The sequence below is a fragment of the Ovis aries genome, chromosome 24 (assembly GCF_016772045.2).
Source record: "Ovis aries strain OAR_USU_Benz2616 breed Rambouillet chromosome 24, ARS-UI_Ramb_v3.0, whole genome shotgun sequence".
Taxonomy (NCBI): domain Eukaryota; kingdom Metazoa; phylum Chordata; class Mammalia; order Artiodactyla; family Bovidae; genus Ovis; species Ovis aries.
In genome coordinates, this window is record NC_056077.1 from 22,299,228 (window position 1) to 22,318,946 (window position 19,719).

The 19,719-nt window shown below is 42.4% G+C and overlaps 1 protein-coding gene across 2 annotated transcripts in view; it reads left to right on the top strand.

Annotated features, from left to right (window-relative positions):
• PRKCB (protein kinase C beta) overlaps window positions 1-19,719 on the top strand; it is a 374,676-nt gene that overhangs the window by 249,469 nt on the left and 105,488 nt on the right. For both annotated transcript variants that reach the window (XM_027961511.2, XM_027961512.2), the window contains exons 6-7: window positions 6,987-7,143; window positions 8,584-8,718. In XM_027961511.2, coding sequence (XP_027817312.1) covers window positions 6,987-7,143; window positions 8,584-8,718 — 292 coding nt within the window. The remainder of the gene's footprint in view (window positions 1-6,986; window positions 7,144-8,583; window positions 8,719-19,719) is intronic.

The window sequence follows — 19,719 nt, forward strand, 5'->3', positions numbered from 1 at the left end:
CACCTGATCAATCTCTTTGCTTCAGTCCTGCTTTGGTTCTGGGGTGTGTGCCAGGGGTGTCCAGCTGGTTTCAGTAAGGCCATCCTGGGTCTGTTCACCTAGAGCCCAGCCATTCAGACCAGGATCTTTGCAGACTGCGTTCCTCTAAAAAGTCTTTGGGGAACAGGATGGGGGTCTTTGAAGGCCAAAACAATGGATTCTTGGTGGCTGTAAATGGACCACAACTGAATTGATTTTTTAAATTAAGTTTTAATAACACAGTTAATACAAGAATGCATTCTCTTTGTAATAATTTCAGAAAATGACAATTAAGGCTAAAATTTCTTTTGCCCATGAACCAGGTTCCTTTACCTCTTCCACAGATGTAGCCCTTTCTTCAAGCCAATTCTGGATTTATCCTTCTAGACTTTTTTCTGTATATTTGCATTCACATGTGACCTTATAGAAAATTTATTATACTTGTCTCAAAGATTTGGAGGGCCTTGTTTGTTTAAACACAATCCCAAAATTATAGAAAAGTTGCAAGAACAGTACAAGGATTTCTGTATACTCTTTACCTGATTTACCATCTGTTCATGTTTTGTTTCCTTTGGCTCATCATTCTCTCTATTAAATATATTAATATGCATGTATATTTTTTTGTGGGCCATCTGAGAATGAGTTGGAATCGTGGTCCCCATTTTCCCCTAAATAATTTAGTGCGTATTTTCTAAGAACATGGACATTCTCTTGCATATGTACAATTATCCAACTCTGGAAACCTAATATTGACCCAGTGCTATCATTTAATTCATAGTCTCAATCCAGATTTCATTAGCTGAACCACCGATGTCGATCTTCAATTGAACCATGGACTTTTTTTTTTTAAACAAAGAAGTATTACATTGTAATAGCCAATCTTCATCTTGCTGGTTTAACATGTTAGTACATGTAGATAGCCCAGTGTTATAGAGCCATGCGTAATATTTCACTGTGTGAGCATGCTCTGGATAATTTACCCCTTTCCCTGTTGATGAGCATTCATGTTATTTCCAATTTTTCTTTAAAATTGAAATGTAGTTGCTTTACAATGTTGCGTTAGTTTCTACTGTACAGAGAAGTGAACCAACTATCCATGTAAATATATATCCCCTCTTTTTGGATTTCCTCCCCATTTAGGTCACCACAGAGCCCTAAGCAGAGTTCCCTGTGCTCTACAGTAGGTTCTCATTAGTTGTCTGCTTTATATGTAATAGTGTATATATGTTAATCCCAATCTCTCAGTTCATCCCACCCTCTCTTTCCCCCTTTAGGTGTCCATACATTTGTTCTCTACGTCTGTGTCTATTTCTGCCTTGCAAACAGGTTCATCTGTACCATTTTCTTAGATTCCACGTAGATAAAATGCGTTAATACACAACATTGATTTTTCTCTTTCTGACTTGCTTCACTCTGTGTAACAGTCTGTAGGTACATCCACATCTCTACAAATGACCCGATTTTGTTCTTTTTTATGACTGAGTAATATTTTGTTGTACATATGCACCGCATCTTCTTTATCCACTCATTGGTTGATAGACATTTAGGTTTCTTCCATGACCTGGCTATTTTAAATAGTGCTTCAGTGAACACTGGGGTGCATATGGTTTTTTTTTTTTTGTTTAATTTTGTTTGTTTTCAGGGTTTATGCCCAGTAGTGGAATTTCTGGGTCATATGATAATTCTATTTTTAATATTTTAAGGAACCTTCAAACTGTTCTCCGTAGTGGCTGTATCAATTTGCATTTCCTGCTTTTTATCTCTGCAAACATCCTCAAACATAACTGAATGCTAGTGGGGATTGCTTTGGATGACTGTTCTAAGGACATTTACAGTGAGGACAAATAAGGACTCATGATGTTGAAGAAAGTACCTTCAAAAGGAGAAGTTCTTAATACAGAGAAGCTCCTGGTTCACATATTATGATGACTTTAAAGCAACACAGTTATTCAGACTTTCCAATAGTTGCTCAAAAAAAAAAAAAAAAAAAGACTAAGAAAGTTCTCGGTGAAGAGCAATCTTTAGAAAGATAGTTACCAGTAATGCTATCTTTTATGGATTCAGCACTGTATTAGGTAATTGCACCAGAATGCAGAGGCCTTGTTTGCTCTGAAGGCCTTTGATGAAAACAGCCAGATCTTGCCCCCCAACCAGCTTCACTCCCAAGGCAAGCAATGTTCTCTTGACTGGGACACTTTTCTCCTGTGCACTTAGCAAGCTTCCACCAGGGGGGACAGTTGCTATTTCTGCTTTGTGTGAAGCATTTTGTACCATCTGGGCTGGCTGAATTTCAACAGAGATAGTAAAGAAACATTTATCAAGAAAAATCAAAGTCAGTCTCGCCAAGTGTGGTCTAGAGAGATTTGCTTTCTCGATACATATACAGCTCTCTTGCTGCTGGGAAACATGACTCTGCTTTGAAAAGCTTCAGGAGGGGACAGGCCTTTGGATCTTAGCCTGCAGCTACTTTCAGCTGCTCATGATACAGTGACTTTAGTAGCCAGAGCACTTGGAGATGTGAATACCGACAGTCCCAGAATCAGTTCCACTTTGTTCCTTTTCATAGAAATTTTTGGCCCCTTTGGAAGAGGATAGACCCAAAAGGAACAGAAGTAGAAGAAAAGGTCTATAAGAGTTGGGGGAAAGATGAAGTCATGCCTCAGTTAGGATTGGAAAGTTCAGGGGAAGTAGATGGCCAGGGAGAGGTCATTCTTAAACCATTAGTTATGAGATTGGCTCAAGAATACTTGTCCTACAAAGAGTACTCTGAAGGAGCTGTGAGGTTGCATACTTACACTAGAAGAATGTTCTGGTGATTATCCTGTGTTGTCAGTTTATAAGACAGGGGAGGGCGTGTGCTCTTTGAAGACAAGCTGTTTTCACTTGCATATGTGTTGCCAATCAACCAGACAGACAAGTTTCTGGCACTTCAGAGCCTCTCAAATCATGTTTTTATGCAGCTCACTAGGGTGATAAATGTGTCATTCCAAGATCCAAGCCTGGCAACTGGCACATGCTGTTTTCCTTGGAAGGCTCAGTGAATGAGAGAAAGTAACAGTTGGAGATTGTATGTAGTCCATGGGGAAAGTGTATGGGCATATTAAGAAATTATATCATCTAGGAAAGTTTTACCTAATGTGTGCTCTATGGACCAGCAGTATCAGCATCACTTGGGAACTTGTTAGAGAAACAGATGAGCAGGTGTCACTCCAGACTTAATGAATCAGAATCTTATCTGTGGAAGTGAGTGGGTCATAGGAATATGCATCTCACTGGTCATCTGGGTGACCTTTGTCTGCACTAAGGGCTGAGAAGCATTCCTTTGGAAGGGTTCAAATGGAAAAGTCAGATGCTTTATTCTCAAGAAAAAATTTGGAAATGATTAAGTCTTCGTAATAACAATAAACCAATGTAGTAAAAGAGAGCACTGAATATTAATTGTAATAACAATGAAGTAGCAATAACATGAAAAATGAAAGCAATAATATAGCTAGCATTTATTGACTATTCCCTAGGTGCCAGTTTCTGGGTTAACAATGTATATTCTTTATCTGATTGCACCCTTTTAACAGCCCAATGAGGTATGTTCTTTCCATTTTACTGATCAAGAATTTGAGGTTCAAAAATGTGAAATAACTGCTAGGCAAGATGCAGACCCTGGATTCATATAGCCCTGTATCCAGTATACTATATGAGCTGGCTACTGTCTCCTTAGAAATCAATTCTGCTTTGAATTTGTTGTTGTTGCTCAGTTGCCAAGTCATGTTCGACTCCTCGTGATCCCAAAATTGCTTCGAATAACTTGGTTTTATTCTGCTAGGTACTGGGGACAGGGGGTCAACATAAGATATTGAAGACAAGATCAACATGTTATGTTGGCACCCCTGTCCACAGTACTTATCAGAGTGCTGAACACATTAGGGACCTGTTTATTGAACTTAGCCAAATCAAAGAGGAAAAATTCTTACTTGTGGTACAAAAATGAGATACAACTTGCAAGACGACATGGAATAGGAATTCAGCCTGTGGATAAGGGGAAGAAGGGGCCATGTGCTAGAGTACAGAATGATGTCAGTGCAGACTAGGTCACAGCTTGCCTCCTGGGGTCCCTTGTCACTCCTCTGACAGTCCACTCAGCCCTTTTTCATTCCCTTTATTCAGTCTCAACCCTTCACTAGCTATATGATCTTAGCCAAGTCAGCCCCCCACCACTCCATCCCAAGCAGTGGTTAGTTCTCAGATAAAATGAAAGGGAAGAGGAGCAAGGGGGTTGAGAGTAATTTTGGGGAGTGAATATAATGTCCCCAAAACTTTAAGCTGGAGGTGAACAGAGTAAAGACAAGAGGGAATGAGGAGAAAGAGAAAATTTTGTGTTGGGCTCAATAGATTGATTGGTGATGAAAGATTTGTAGCAGTGGGGTACTAGAGTTAATGAACTGGAAAATGGGAAGTAGTGTAGCTTGTGGGATACATGAAACTGAGTTTAAGAAAGTAGTGTCACTTCTGGATGATAAACACCAGGAAGGAGGTGACTGTGATGAGATGGAAGCAGAGGTTGCAGGGAGTGACTGGGATGCTTTATTCTTTACTTTGCTGATAACTTGTTGCACTTATGAAGCACTTGGAACAAATACTGAATGATAGCGGTGGTAATGGGTATCTTTGTCATATTCCTGACTTTAATGAGATTGCATTTACCATTAACTTTGGTGCTATTATTTCCGATGTCCTTTGTCCTGTGGAGATTTCCTATTATTTATAGCTAATTGCAATGATCCTATAGTTTTCTCCTTTGACCTATAATTGTAATGAATATTTTAATAATAGATTTCTGAGGTTGAGCCATCTTTGCATTCTGGGTAAGAGTCACTGTTTGTTAACCTTTTAGCAGATAGTTTGATTCAGTCTGCTAATATCAATATATTACTTTGAGCATTGTATCCTCAAGATCTAGACAGTTTTCATTTTCTTCTCTCCTTCCCTTGGCCATCTGTGTTACTGGTTTTTGAACTGACTCCTAATTAACTTCTTCCATTTCTCCAGACTGATATCTTATGCTGCCTCATCCTTCCTGTTCTCAGTTGCATCCCACACTGTTGGCCTTCTTCTTCCTTTCCCTGCTAAACCTCCTTCACCCAGGGTGTTCTTGGGCACAGGTGGAGCTTAGCTGTAATGCTATTTTTCCAGCCCTCTCTCCCTGGGCTGTCTAGGTGCTAGGTAATGGGTGCTGCTTGGATAATAGGTCATTTTGGTTTAGAGGGCAATTCTTTCTCTTTTATTAATAGCTTTTTCTTTTTTATTAATTGCCTTTTATTGGAGTGTAGTTGCTTTATAATATTGTGTTAGCTTCTACTGCACAGCACAATGAATCAGCTATACATATACATATGTCCCCTCCCTCTTGGATTTCCCTCTTATTTAGGTCACCATGGTGCATTAAGTAGAGTTCCCTATGCTGTACTGCATGTTCACATCAGTTGTCTATTTTTCTTTTTGAATTCAGATAAAATGCACCATTAACCATTTTTAAGTATATAGTTTAGAGGCATTTACTGCTTTAACAGTTTTGGGCAACCATCGTTTCTATCTAGTTCCAAGGAATTTTGTCACCTCTAAAGGAAACCCCATAACCATTAGGTAGTAACTCCCATTCCACCTACCACCAGCTCCTGGTAGCTGCTAGTCTGCTGTCTCTTTGGATTTACCCGTTCTGGATGTTTCATATAAATGGAATCATAGAATATGTAAATTTTTATGTCAGAGTATACACATGTTCATAGCAGCATCTTTTACAGTAGTCAAAAGTTGATCAACTGATGAATGGATAAGCAAAACTTGATATATTCATGCAAGCAGATATTCAGTTCAGTTCAGTTGCTCAGTTGTGTCCAACTCTCTGCCACCCCATGAACCGCAGCACGCCAGGCCTCCCTGTCCATCACCAACTCCCAGAGTCCACCCAAACTCATGTTCGTTGTGTCAGTCATGCCATCCAACCTCTCATCCTCTGTCGTCCCCTTCTCCTCCTGCCCTCAATCTTTCCCAGCATCAGGATCTTTTCAGATGAGTCAGCTCTTCGCATCAGGTGGCCAAAGTACTGGAGTTTCAGCTTCAACATCAGTCCTTCCAGTGATCATCCAGGACTGATCTCCTTTAGGATGGGTTGGTTGGATCTTCTTGCAGTCCAAGGGACTCTCAAGAGTCTTCTATTCAACCATAAATGAAGTACAATATGTATGATCCTAGAAAGGATCAAGCTAATTGGAAGAAGCTAATTTTTCTTGGAGGCCTTTTGGAAAATAAACTTTAAAAATTTATGGTTAATCTAGGGGAAGGGCAGTTTGAAAGTCAGAAATCAATTTTAAACCAACATAGAGTCTACATCTTTTCAGTTTATCTCACTTCGTATGCTTCTTAGCTGTTGGTGCTAATAAATGAAGATTCCCATTAAATAAATGTGATGCCAGGAAACCTTTGCACAGGTTCTACAACCATCACTGGTTGGCCACTTTAACATTTGGGGGTTCAGTTCAGTTCAGTTGCTCAGTCGTGTCCGACTCTGCAACCCCATGAACCGCAGCACACCAGGCTTTCCTGTCCATCACCAACTGCTGGAGTCTACCCAAACCCATGTCCATTGAGTCAGTGATGCCATCCAACCTCTCATCCTCTGTCGCCCCTTCTCCTCCTGCCCTCAATCTTTCCCAGCATCAGGGTCTTTTCAGATGAGTCAGCTCTTCGCATCAGGTGGCCAAAGTATTGGAGTTTCAGCTTCAACATCAGTCTTTCTAGTGAATACCTAGGACCGATCTCCTTTAGGATGGACTGGTTGGATCTTCTTGCAGTCCACGGGACTCTCAAGAGTCTTCTCCAACACCGCAGTTCAAAAGCATAAATTCTTCGGCACTCAGGTTTCTTTATAGTTATTAATGCTAAAACTGGTTTGTTTGTTTTCTTTCTGATTTTAGTAAGAGATGCTAAAAACCTTGTACCTATGGATCCTAATGGCTTGTCAGATCCTTACGTGAAACTGAAACTGATTCCTGATCCCAAGAGTGAGAGCAAGCAGAAGACCAAGACCATCAAATGCTCCCTCAACCCCGAGTGGAACGAGACATTTAGATTGTAAGTTAAAAGTATTGCATCCCAGCCTGGGTGGCAAGGTTGGGTTGTGGGCCACCGGAGATTGGGAAGGTCCTTTACCAGCCTGTCTTTCCTTCCCTCCGTCCCTGCCTCCTTCTCTCCTTCCCTTTTTCCCTTCCTCTCTTCCTTTCTTCCTTCTTTCCTTCCTCTCCATCTGCAGTTTTGCATTGCAAGCCAAGTAAAAATTGGAACTTTTTTCATATACAGTATTGAGAATGTCTCTGATGTGGGGGAGTGGAAAATACTGTGATGTGTTGCTAGGTGAAGCCAAATTGTGGGAGTTGCTCTGGGTCTCAGCAAACATAGAATGCAACCCATAGGGTGTGGGGATGACCTCCTTAGGGCTGTGTGTGTGGATGATGCTGGGCCAGCTGCCAGCCACCTGCTGGCAGCTCTTTGCTAGCTGTCATGCAGGGTCTTCCCTGGCTAGTGCTCCAAGAACATGGCCTCACTTTTTGCTGCATCTGAGCTAACAATTATGAGATACATCAGCTGATGGTTACTGAGCATGTGCTGTGTATAACAAGCACTGTATTAAGGGATCTGGCTTCACTAGTCATTTCATCCCCATTCTATCAACGGGGCTTAAAGAGGTTAAAGAACAGGCCAGTATCCCACAGCAAGAACAGGGTAAGATGGGATTCAGTGACAGTCCAACTCCAGGGAAAAGTGAATGTGTTAGTTGCTCAGTTCAGTTGTGTCCAACTCTTTGTCACCCCATGGACTGTATCTTGCCAGGTTCCTCTATCCATGGAACTTCCTAGGTAAGAATATTGGAGTGCGTAGCCATTCGCTTCTCCAGGGGATCTTCCTGACCCAGGGATAGAACTCGAGTCTCCTGCACTGCAGACAGATTCTTTACTGTCTGAGCCACAAGAGAAGCCCTCCAACTTCAGGGATCATGGGCCAAAAGCATGACTTCTTGTGGTGCCCCAGTTCCTCCTTCCTCTCTCAGAGCAAAACTGGGGGCTCATCTCAGCCTCCATCAAGGACATGCCCTAGAACAATTTCCCCCAGACTGGCCCCAGCAAGGCTCTTTCCTTCATACGTTTCCTCAACCTCATCATCAACCTGCATGTGTGCAAACACTCACATAATTACAGGACTGGCATTCATAGTTCTTAGAGTGACTGTGTCAATAGGATTTCCTGGGCATCGTGGATCCTGGACATACGGCAATGCAAGCGGTTAGAACTGCCTGGTCAGAGCTGGCCTCGGTCCTCTTCCTGTTTAACCACAGGCTGTAAAACAGAAAAGCTCTGCCTCCCTAGGGAGCTTGCCTGGGATGAAAACTGAATTTGTTTCTTGCAACAGCTTGTAATCTTTAAACATTGCTACCTTCTGGCTTTGTCCTCTTGTACATTTCATCTGCTTGAGAAATCACTGTAACCTCCACTGACTTTTTTATTTTCCTCCTTGCAGCCAGCTGAAAGAATCAGACAAAGACAGGAGACTGTCTGTAGAGATTTGGGATTGGGATCTGACCAGCAGAAATGACTTCATGGGATCTTTGTCGTTTGGGATTTCTGAACTGCAGAAAGCTGGTGTTGATGGCTGGTAAGGAAACTTTCACTTTGAAAGCAACAGTACAGCTTGATCCATCGAAACCTGAGATCAAGAATGGTTCCCCTTTTCTCCTAAATGTTTCTCCTTTTTTCCTAAAGACTAAAGTAGAATTACAAGTGAAAGCTGGTGGATTGGTTCTGCCACATCAGCTCAGTTCAGTTGCTCAGTTGTGTCCGACTCTGCAACCCAATGAATCGCAGCACGCCTGGCCTCCCTGTCCATCACCAACTCCTGGAGTTCACTCAAACTCATATCCATTGAGTCGGTGATGCCATCCAGCTATCTCATCCTCTGTCATCCCCTTCTCCTCCTGTCCGCAATCCCTCCCAGCATCAGAGTCTTTTCCAATGAGTCAGCTCTTCACATGAGGTGGCCAGAGTATTGGAGTTTCAGCTTTAGCATCATTCCTTCCAGTGAACACCCAGGACTGATCTCCTTTAGGATGGACTGGTTGGATCTCCTTGCAGTCCAAGGGACTCTCAAGAGTCTTCTCCAATACCACAGTTCAAAAGCATCAATTCTTCGGCGCTCAGGTTTCTTCACAGTCCAACTCTCACATCCATACATGACCACAGGAAAAACCATAGCCTTGACTAGACGGACCTTAGTTGGCAAAGTAATGTCTCTGCTCTTGAATATGCTATCTAGGTTGGTCATAACTTTCCTTCCAAGGAGTAAGCGTCTTTTAATTTCATGGCTGCAATCACCATCTGCAGTGATTGTGGAGCCCCCCAAAATAAAGTCTGACACTGTTTCCCCATCTATTTCCCATGAAGCGATGGGACCAGATGCTATAATCTTCGTTTTCTGAATGTTGAGCTTTAAGCCAACTTTTTCACTCTCCCCTTTCACTTTCATCCACTTTCAAACCACTAAAAAGAGGCTTTTTAGTTCCTCTTCACTTTCTGCCATAAGGGTGGTGTTATCTGCATATCTGAGGTTATTGATATTTCTCCCAGCAATCTTGATTCCAGCTTGTGCTTCTTCCAGCCCAGCTTTTCTCATGACGTACTCTGCATATAAGTCAAATAAGCAGGGTGACAATATACAGCCTTGACATGCTCCTTTTCCTATTTGGAACCAGTCTGTTTTTCCATGTCCAATTCTAACTGTTGTTTCCTGACCTTCATTTAGGTTTCTCAACAGGCAGGTCAGGTGGTATGGTATTCCCATCTCTTTCAGAATTTTCCACAGTTTATTGGGATACACAATTGAAGGCTTTGACATCGTCAATAAAGCAGAAATAGATGTTTTTCTGGAACTCTCTTGCTTTTTCCATGATCCAGTGGATGTTGGCAATTTGATCTCTGGTTCCTCTACCTTTTCTAAAACCAGCTTGAACATCTGGAAGTTCACAGTTCACGTATTGCTGAAGCCTGACTTGGAGAATTTTGAGCATTACTTTACTAGTGTGTGCTGCTGCTGCTGCTAAGTTGCTTCAGTCGAGTCTGACTCTGTGCAACCCTATAGACGGCAGCCCACCAGGCTCCCCAATCCCTGGGATTCTCCAGGCAAGAACACTGGAGTGGGTTGCCATTTCCTTCTCCAATGCATGAAAGTGAAAAGTGAAAGTGAAGTCGCTCAGTCATGTCTGACTCCTAGCAACCCCATGGACTGTAGCCTACCGGGCTCCTCCGTCCATGGGATTTGAGATGAGTGCAATTGTGTGGTAGTTTGAGCATTCTTTGGCATTGTCTTTCTTTGGGATTGGCACATAGATAACATTTTATTTAATCCTCATGCAAAAATTCCATGGACGGAGGAGCCTGGTAGGCTTCAGTCCATGGGGTCACAAAGAGTCGGACACTACTGAGTGACTTCACTTTCCTAGACTTTTCCATGCAAAAAAAAAAAGAAAGAAAGAAAGAATTAGTTGTCAGTATTTTCAAACTCAGGAAATTCCCAATAAAAGTTTGAGCCTATAGGGTAACAAGTGAGAAGAGTTGAGTAGTTAATACTGACATTTGACAGGATGTGGTGGTGGTGGTGGTTTAGTCGGCTAAGTCATATCTAACTCTTATGACCCCAGGGACTGTAGCCCACCAGGCTCCTCTGTCTATGAGATGTTTCAGGCAGGAACACTGGAGTGGGTCGCCATTTCCTATTCCGCAGGATCTTCTTGGCCCAGGGACTGAACCCAGGTCTCCGACATTGCAGGCAGATTCTTTACTGATGGAGCAACCAGGGAATCCCATTTGCTGCAGTCCTCATTAGTCCCTATTGTTTTATATCTGTCCCACTTTACACAACTGTATGACTTAAGAGGCCCCGTTAGCGCTAAAACGGCTCTCACACTTTACTTAAAAGGTATGTTTAATTCACTGTTAGATTTTGACTCCTTAAGAAGATGTCTCTTCACTGGGACTGCTTACCAAGCCTGGCCACCACAGTGCTGGGGGGTTACTGTCATTCACGCTAAGCTGCTTCAGTTCTTTCCAACTCTTTGTGACCTTGTGGACCCTCCAGGCTCCTCTGTCCATGGCGATTCTCCAGGCAAGAATACTGGAGTGGGTTGTCTTGCCCTCCTCTGGGGATCTTCCTGACCCAGGAATTGAACCCGCATCTGTTATATCTCCTGCATTGCCAGGTGGGTTCTTTACCACTAGCACCACCTGGCAAGTCCTGGTTACTTTCACAGTCAGCTGCAGCATCTCCCTTGTTCTGGCATGTTTGCTTCTAACAACAACAAAATCTTTGCCCAATATTCCCAGTGGAGAGGCTGGGTAGGTCCTCTTCAGTGACTGTTTATTTCTTTCCCAGTTATCTGAGCAGAGGAGTCAGAAGAGATGGTCCACCTTGGCACTAGAACTATGGGGGAAGTAGTAATTTGGCAGGGGTGCGGTGGGTGCTCCTGTCTCTTTAAGAGAAATTGTCTCATTTCTGAATGGTCCTTGCTTTGGACTTTTTCAGTTATAAGTGAAAGACAATCAGAATCAAACTGTTTAGCAAGAAAGAGAATGGATCATGGGGACCTCACAAGGGACCTCACGTCCTTTCTGTTGTCCGCTTTACGACTTCCTTATCTCTCCTCCACATTTATCATAGGCATTTATTCATTTTATTTATTTGTGCTCACTCCGTCCTAGTCATTAGAAATACATCAAGTATAAGACAGACATGCCCTTGTGAAACTTAGCTTCTAGAAAAGAATGAGAAACCTTGAAGAAGAAATCACACAAATAACTAATCAGTGACAACATGGTGAGAGACGGGAAGGAATGCAGAAGCTGAGACCATAAAAAAAGGGTGCTGATAAGTTCACTTGTACCCTTTTAGGGGAACTTATCTACAAAACAGAGACAGAGTTACAGAATCAGAAAACAAACTTATGGTTACTGAGGGTGGGGGGAGGATAGAAGGGATAAATTGGGAGATTGGGATTGATATAAAATGGGGCTTCCCAGGTGACTCAGTGGTAAAGAATCTGCCTGCAGTGTGGGAGACATGGATTCGATATCTGGGTCAGGAAGATACCCTGGAGAAGAAAATGGCAACCCACTCCAATATTCTTATACGGAAAATCCAGTATTCTTGTCTGGAAAATCCCATGGACAGAGGAGCCTGGTTGGCTACAGTCCATGGGGTCACAAAGTCAGACATGAAAGAGCAGGCACGTGCATTCTGTATATAAAATAGATAACTATTAATAACAAGTACCTACTGTATAGTACAAGGAAGTCTACCCAGTGTTCTGTAGTGACCTATAAAAGAGTGGATATAGGTATATGTATAATTAATTCACTTTGCTGTACAGTAGAAACGAATACAACATTATAAATTAATTACACTCCAATAAAATTTTTTAAAAAAATTTAAAAAGAAGTGTGCTAAAGCCCAATCACAAAAGTTAAAGACATAATTCTCATTAAAAAAGATAATGAGCATTTGTTAAAGTTTTCCTTAGCTCATGAGTGAGGAAGCTGGGAAGATGAATGCCTGATTCCATAGGTTTGAGGAATTTTTGTCGGGCTTCCCTGGTGGCTCAGATGGTAAAGCATGAGTTTGATCTCTGGACCAGGAAAATCCCCTGGAGAAGGGAATGGCTACCCAGTATTCTTGCCTGGAGAATTCCACGGGCAGAGGAGCCTGGTGGGCTGTAGTTCATGGATCACAAAGAGTTGGACACAACTGAGTAACTAACCCTTTCACTTACACTTTCAGACAAAGGGAAGCTGAAATAACTTGGCTAAGTTAGATGTAAAACTGGCTGCTGTTAAACAGGGCAGTAAAATCACAATTTTGGAGGTATTGTATCTACCAGACCAAAGAACAAAATCTCACCTCGGATTTCTAAAAGTTGACATCTGTCTTTGCAGACTTGGGAGACCATCTGTATCTTACTGGATTGTGAGTAATAAATAATAGGACCAAGAGGAAGGAGATAACTAATTAGAACATGCTCAAGCATGACATTAAAAGGTCACACCATCATCCTTTTGCCTTTTCCCCAAGTTCTGGATAATTTTTCTTGACATCTGGATGATTTGACTTTGCAGGCTTTCAGCATTGCTACTTAGATTGCTTGTTCCTTCCTCTTTAAATCAAGTGTAAAGAGGTTAAACAGAAAGAATGCATGATCCATGGGGGTATAAATGAGACAGGAGAGAACATAATAATAATTATGATAACAATAGCTGCCTCTTATTGACTCTTTCTAGTGCCAGGCTCTGGGCTGATCTCTTCCCAGGTGTCCTGAAGTCATACATTGATACAGCGTTAGTCAGATGTGCGGAAAAAATATAGCTGCTTTATTTTCTATAATGGACCTAGACTTTCTTATGCGGTTTTGTGACCTCCTGGCGGCCGAGGAGAAGGGAACCTTCACTGCACATGGTGGCCTCTGGGCTTCATTGCTGCAGGGTGACCAACCCTGCCTGGTCCCTGAACCAGCGTCCATAGAGGCAGGACAGTTTCCCCCCCACCCCCCAGCTGTGGGGGCATCCTTCTGGCTTTGTGCTGGAGTCCCAGGTCCTCGGCTGTTGCCTCTGATTGTGAGGTTCTCTCTGTCCCACCCCGTGGGCCACTGCCAGGCCCCACCCTGATTGGTGCTTCCATGACCTCTCATTTTCTGAGTCTGCTGCGTGGAGATCCAGGAGCTCCATCTCAGAGCCCTCTGTCTTTCCTGCTGCAGCTGCTGCTATGCTGTGGCCCTCCGTGCAGGTCTCTGCCCAGGGCTCTGGAGGCAGGGGGCCCAAGCCCTCTACGTTCACCCCCTCCTCGCCTGTCTCCTTCATGTGGTTCTCCAGGCCACAGAGGGCAGGGCTGTCTCCCATAAGGGCTGCATGCTTCTTCCTGGGCCAGCGCCCAGCACGTCTCCTCCCCGAAGCAAACGGCAGAGTGCAGAGAGGACAGAATGGCTTGATCATAAGGGACGGACCACCAGGAGTAAGTCCAAATATGGCTGCATTTACACTTCCATCAGCCTTTAATTCTCCCAGCACTGCTGGGTGGAACATTGTTCCCTGGATCAGAGTAGTTGGTCAGTGGGTGAGGCGCACACAGCACGTAAGTGACAGCTGGAGGTCAGGTCCAGGTCTCTGTGATGCCAGCACCTAAGCACCTACACATCCCATTCTACCCCCTGGTGTGGTGGAGGCCTAGAAGGCAGACTGGAAGCGAGGCTATTCTGACCAGTCAGATGCCTTGTGACCTCAGACTTCGCTGCCTGTACCACAGCCTTCTGAGCAGGTCTGATTCCATTCATCAGGAGTAATTATAGCAACCCGTCTCCATCTATCTCTTGGGATGGTTGCGAAGTTGATGAAATAATAGTAGGAAGGGAACTTCTGCAAAAATAAAAGCCCTCTTCAGATGCTGTAGATAAAAATCGTCTTCAGATTTAGGACCAAGACATCTATGATGCTGTCTTACCTTGAAATATACCAAATGCTAGAAATTTGGGTTCTTGACCCAGGAATTTTTTTTAACAGATATATTTTTTAAAACATTTATTCATTTGGCTGCATTGGGTCTTAGTTGCATCATGTGGGATCTTTCACTGTGGCGCACAGACTCTCTAGTTGGGGTGCACGGACTTAGTTGCTCCACGGCACGTGAGATCTTAGTTCCCCGACCAGGGATTGAACCCATGGCCCCTGCACTGCAAGGTGGATTCTAAGCCACCAGACCACCGGGGAAGTCCTGACCCAGGAATTCTTTTAACCCTGTGCGATCTAGGGTGTGTCCCATCCCCTCTGGGAGACTCAGTGTGCCCCTCTGTAAGGGGACACATGCTCCCTGCTCTTCTGCAGTTCTCATTTAAGGCCGCCTGGCAGAAACAGCAGGAAAGCGTCCAGATGTGACGCACCAGCCCCGGGCCCCCATCTGCTGCTCTGCTGCCAGTTCTGTGTCTGGTGTCAAACCCTCTCCTTTGTTTCTAATTTTGTGTCCTTATACCGTGTTCTTTCTTTCCCCTTGTTTTTTCAGAAGTTTATCTGTTTCACTGTTGGTTTTTTTTTTTTTTTTTTAATTTCTCCAAAGAGTCTGGGATTTGTATATCAGTTCTGTGTTTCTGTTTTCTCCTTTCCCGTAGGTTTGTTTTGTGGTTGTCTTTGAATTTCAGTTGAATATTTGGCTAATTTATTTTTTTCTCTCTTAACGCTGCTCTTTAAAAATAACAAGCAAGCATTGGCGGGAACAAAAATTTCTGTTTTGATACGTCGCAGTCGAGCTTTTGTGGCTTACTCGAAGTTTGCAGTTGTATTTTTAATTTTCTTTCTAACGTGCTTTTCCTTAGGCGTGTTTTATAGCCTCTAGTCTTAACTTTTTGTTTACCTTTTTATTACTAATATTCAGTGACAGTTTTCGTGCTTTATAGCCCGAGAATGTGGTCTGTGCGTTTTTCATGTTTTCCTTGCCATTCTTTTTTTTTTTCAATTTAGTTTAGTGTATGGTCAGTGTTGCTAATTGTTCTGTGTACATTTCAATAGAAAGATTATATTTACTATTTGTAATCTTGGGCAACATCTTTTTAGTAGCCTCACACAGTCCATTCTTATGGCTATGCCTCAACTTACATAATAATATTCTTACTATAAGATGTGCAACGTTTACCTATATAAATAATTCTACAGTAAACATACTTATAGTGAAACCTTTTCTTTAAATATCTCAATCGCTAAGTCGTGTCTGACTCTTGTGACCCCATGGACTGTCCGTGGGATTTTCTAGGCAAGAATACTGGAATGGGTTGCCATTTCCTTCTCAAGGGGATCTTTTCCATGCAGATATCAAACCTGTGTCTCCTGCATTAGCAGGCAGATTCTTTATCACTGAACCACCTGAGAAGCCCTTGCCTTAATTATTTCCTAATAAATTCTTAAGCCTGGAATCAGTAGCTTTGAGGATATATGCATTATTAAAGTATTTACCATATTGTTCTATCATTTTTTCAATCAATTTACATTCTCACCAGGGCTGTGTGAGACTTTTCATTTCACCCACGCTTGTCAACATCTGGTATTATAAATTTGAAAGATGATGCAGAAGCTACACATATTTTGTTACTAAATATATATATATTTAGATAACATACATGCATAATGTGATATACATTTTATATATGCTTTTATAATATAAATGTTTATTATTTACATACATTTGTTACTAATTAGTTGAATGCTTTCATTTGTATATTACCTTTTTTTTGTTTTGATAAGCGACTGTGTACTGTTTTCCCCATCATTTTCTTACTAATTTAGAAGTTTTTATATAAGAGGGATAATACTGTCTTTGCTGAAATATATGTTGCAATATTTCCTCCTTTCATGTTGTATGTTAATTTGGGGAATATGCATTTTTTCTTAGTGGTATATAAAACATTCCATTCAAATCTAATTAGCATAATAAATATCAAGCCAACTGCCAGGGAAAGTTCTCAAGTTTGTCCTCTAATGCGCTAATTGTTTACTGGATTATCCATCCTAGTGTTCACTGTCTCCAGTGGATTTTAAAACTTAATAATTATATATATATATTTTCTGAAAGTAGTTTTCTTGTTGCTGCTTCATAGATGCATTCAACTCTTGGAATTCACTGAGTTAGATATTTTTTGGAATTTTGTTTCTTTTGACACTGGTTCTGTTTCATGGAAGCTGGATTCCTCATTGTTTCTCTTTATTTGAGCGAGGTTCTTCATGTGCCCTCCGTATAGAATGGTGAGCATAGAAATGTGAGTGTGTGTATGTTAGTCGCTCGGTCATGTCTGACTCTTTGCGACCCCATGGACTGTAACTGTCCAGGCTTCTCTGTCCACGGCATTCACCAGGCAAGCTCTCTGGAGTGGGTTGCCATGCCCTTCTCCAGGGGATCTTCCCGACCCAGGGATTGAACCTAGTTCTCTTGCATTTCAGGCAAATTCGTTACCGTCTGAGCTACTAGGAAAGCCCAAGAAACCTGAGTGTCCTGTTCTAATCTGTCATATCCAGATGAAGGGACAAAGAAGTCTTTTGTATTTTTGAAATTCTTCTTTGTCAGGTCTGGGGTCCCGGTCCTGTAGATGCTGGGGGGAGGGCTATGACCTGAGACAGCTGCACAGCAGGCAGCCCTGCTACCTGATGGTGGGGCGTCTTCTGCCTGCTGGGTTTGTGCATCTCAAAGCTGGAAGGGATCCCTGTTCCTCCTTTCTAATGGGTTCACTGTCCATATCCAGAGGCCATAGGGACAGTGTACTGGCCACAGCGAATGTGGGGGCGGGGGGGCGCCTGCTCTGACCAGTGCCCCAATGGCGCTGGTGTGTCCTGTACCTCCTGAATATGGATGGTATTGGTGACCCTCATCCTATCTCTGGTGGTCTGATCGAGGGTTGCTAGTGGGGTCCTGTGAGGTTCCCATTGACTGATCACAGCTGGTCAATCCCCCTTAATGTATATCTTCCAAAATACTTTCTACCCCAAATGGATTAGGTAGTGCCTGGTTGAGGTGTTGGCCATATAGAACTATAACTGGGCAATGCTATTCTTCTGTTGGTGTTGTTTCAGTACTTGAGTTTGCTGCAGAGAAAGTCTCAGAGGGCCCTGATGTATCCTAAATACTCTTTAACCCTTGCTATTTGCTGAGCTCCCATTTTAACAAAGTAGGGGGGCAGGCATTAGTCTCAGAGCCTTTGGTAAGCAATACCATCTATTTGGGTTTGTTTTTTTTTTTTCACTTTTTATTAGAGGATCATTGCTTTACAATGTTATATCGTGTTCGGCTGTACAATAAAGTTAATCAGCCACATGTATGAGTAACTTTGATTTGCATGTGTTTGATTTTTCACAGATATGTACTTTCTGCTTAACAAATGATATTGGTTTTCTTTACAAGGAAGACATATAGAGTGTCCTTTTCAAGTGAATTTATTATTTAAAAAAGAGGTGATTAAATGAAAGCATTAAGTTGATAATAATATCCAGATTTAGCAAAATCCACAAAGGTGGATGAATTTTGCAAACGACTGCTCCATAATCTCTTACTAGTACTTTAATTTGTGGAACTTCCTGGAAGTCCCTGCTTTGTGGATAGCACCCTTCTTGATTTCCAGCAAAGATACAGATGTTCTCTTATTTTTATATTTCTTTGGGTAATTTCAGTGGAAGTTTGGAAGATGAGCATTGACTATTAAATGTGGAGGCGTCCAGGCTCAAACTGGCATCTTGGCTTTGAGTCACCTATCTGTCTATTTTTAGAAGCTGCCAAGGAAGATTTGTGAATGGAGAAAAACATTGTGATGAAAACTGTAAATTTTGCTTAGGAAGTCTTTAGGAGTGAGGAATTTGGGGTTCTTTTTTCACCCAATGACTTAATTGTCTTTGGAACGTCCCTTTTCCTTCCTCGCGCTCATCTCAGTCTGACTAGATGAAAATATCTTTGTGGTCTAGAAACAAATTGAAACCATCTTGTTTATTATAATAATATGAATATCAGTAACAATGATGATGATGCCTTTTATTAAACACTTGCTAAATGCCAGATTTTATTTTCTTGGGCTCCAAAATCGCTGCAGATGGTGACTGCAGCCAATTAAAAGACATTTGCTCCTTGGAAGAAAAGTTATGACCAACTTAGACAGCATGTTGAGAAGCAGAGACATTACTTTGCCAACAAAGGTCTGTATAGTCTAAGCTATAGTTTTTCTAGCAGTTACATACAGATGTGAAAGTTGGACCATAAAGAAGGCTGAGCACCGAAGAATTGATGCTTTTGAACTGTGGTGTTGGAGAAGACTCTTGAGAGTCCCTTGGACTGCAGGGAGATCCAACCAGTCCATCCTAAAGGAAATCAGTCCTGAATATTCATTGAAAGGACTGATGCTGAAGCTGAAACTCCAGTACTTTGACTACCTGATGTGAAGAGCCGACTCATGCCTGTAAAGATTGAAAGCAGAAAGAAAAGCGGATGACAGAGAACGAGATGGTTGGATGGCATTACCAACTCAGTGGACGTGAGTTTGAGCAAGCTCCAGGAGATGATAAAGGACAGAGAAGCCTTGTGTCCTGCAGTCCATGGGGTCATAAGGAGACGGACATGACTGAGCAACAACAAAATGCCAGCCACCAGGCTTATCATCTTACACACATCATCACGTGTCAACTTCACCATAATCCTATAGAAAAGGCTTTTATTTCTGTTTATAGATGAGAAGAATCAAGGCGAGAGGGATCTTCCTAGCTCACCAGTTACCTAAAGAGGCAAAGGAAGAGGTGAAATTTGGACCCAGGCATGGTTTGACTGCAGGACTTGGGTACTTTCTCAGGAGCTTGACTACCAGACACTTTGGGAAGGTGTCTGTGTAGAAAAACAGCATCATTGAGTGAAGTCCATAGTTTTCCAAGTGCTGCCGAGCACTGAGTGGCAAGGTGGCAGTGTGTTACAGTGAAAGAGGGAGGAATGCTGGGACAGCGTGATGCAGTGGGAGAGCCTCAGCCTTCTTTCAGAATCAGAAAGCACCTTGTTGTTGTTAAGTCAATAAGTCGTGTCCAATTCTTTGCGACCTCATGAATTGTAGCACAC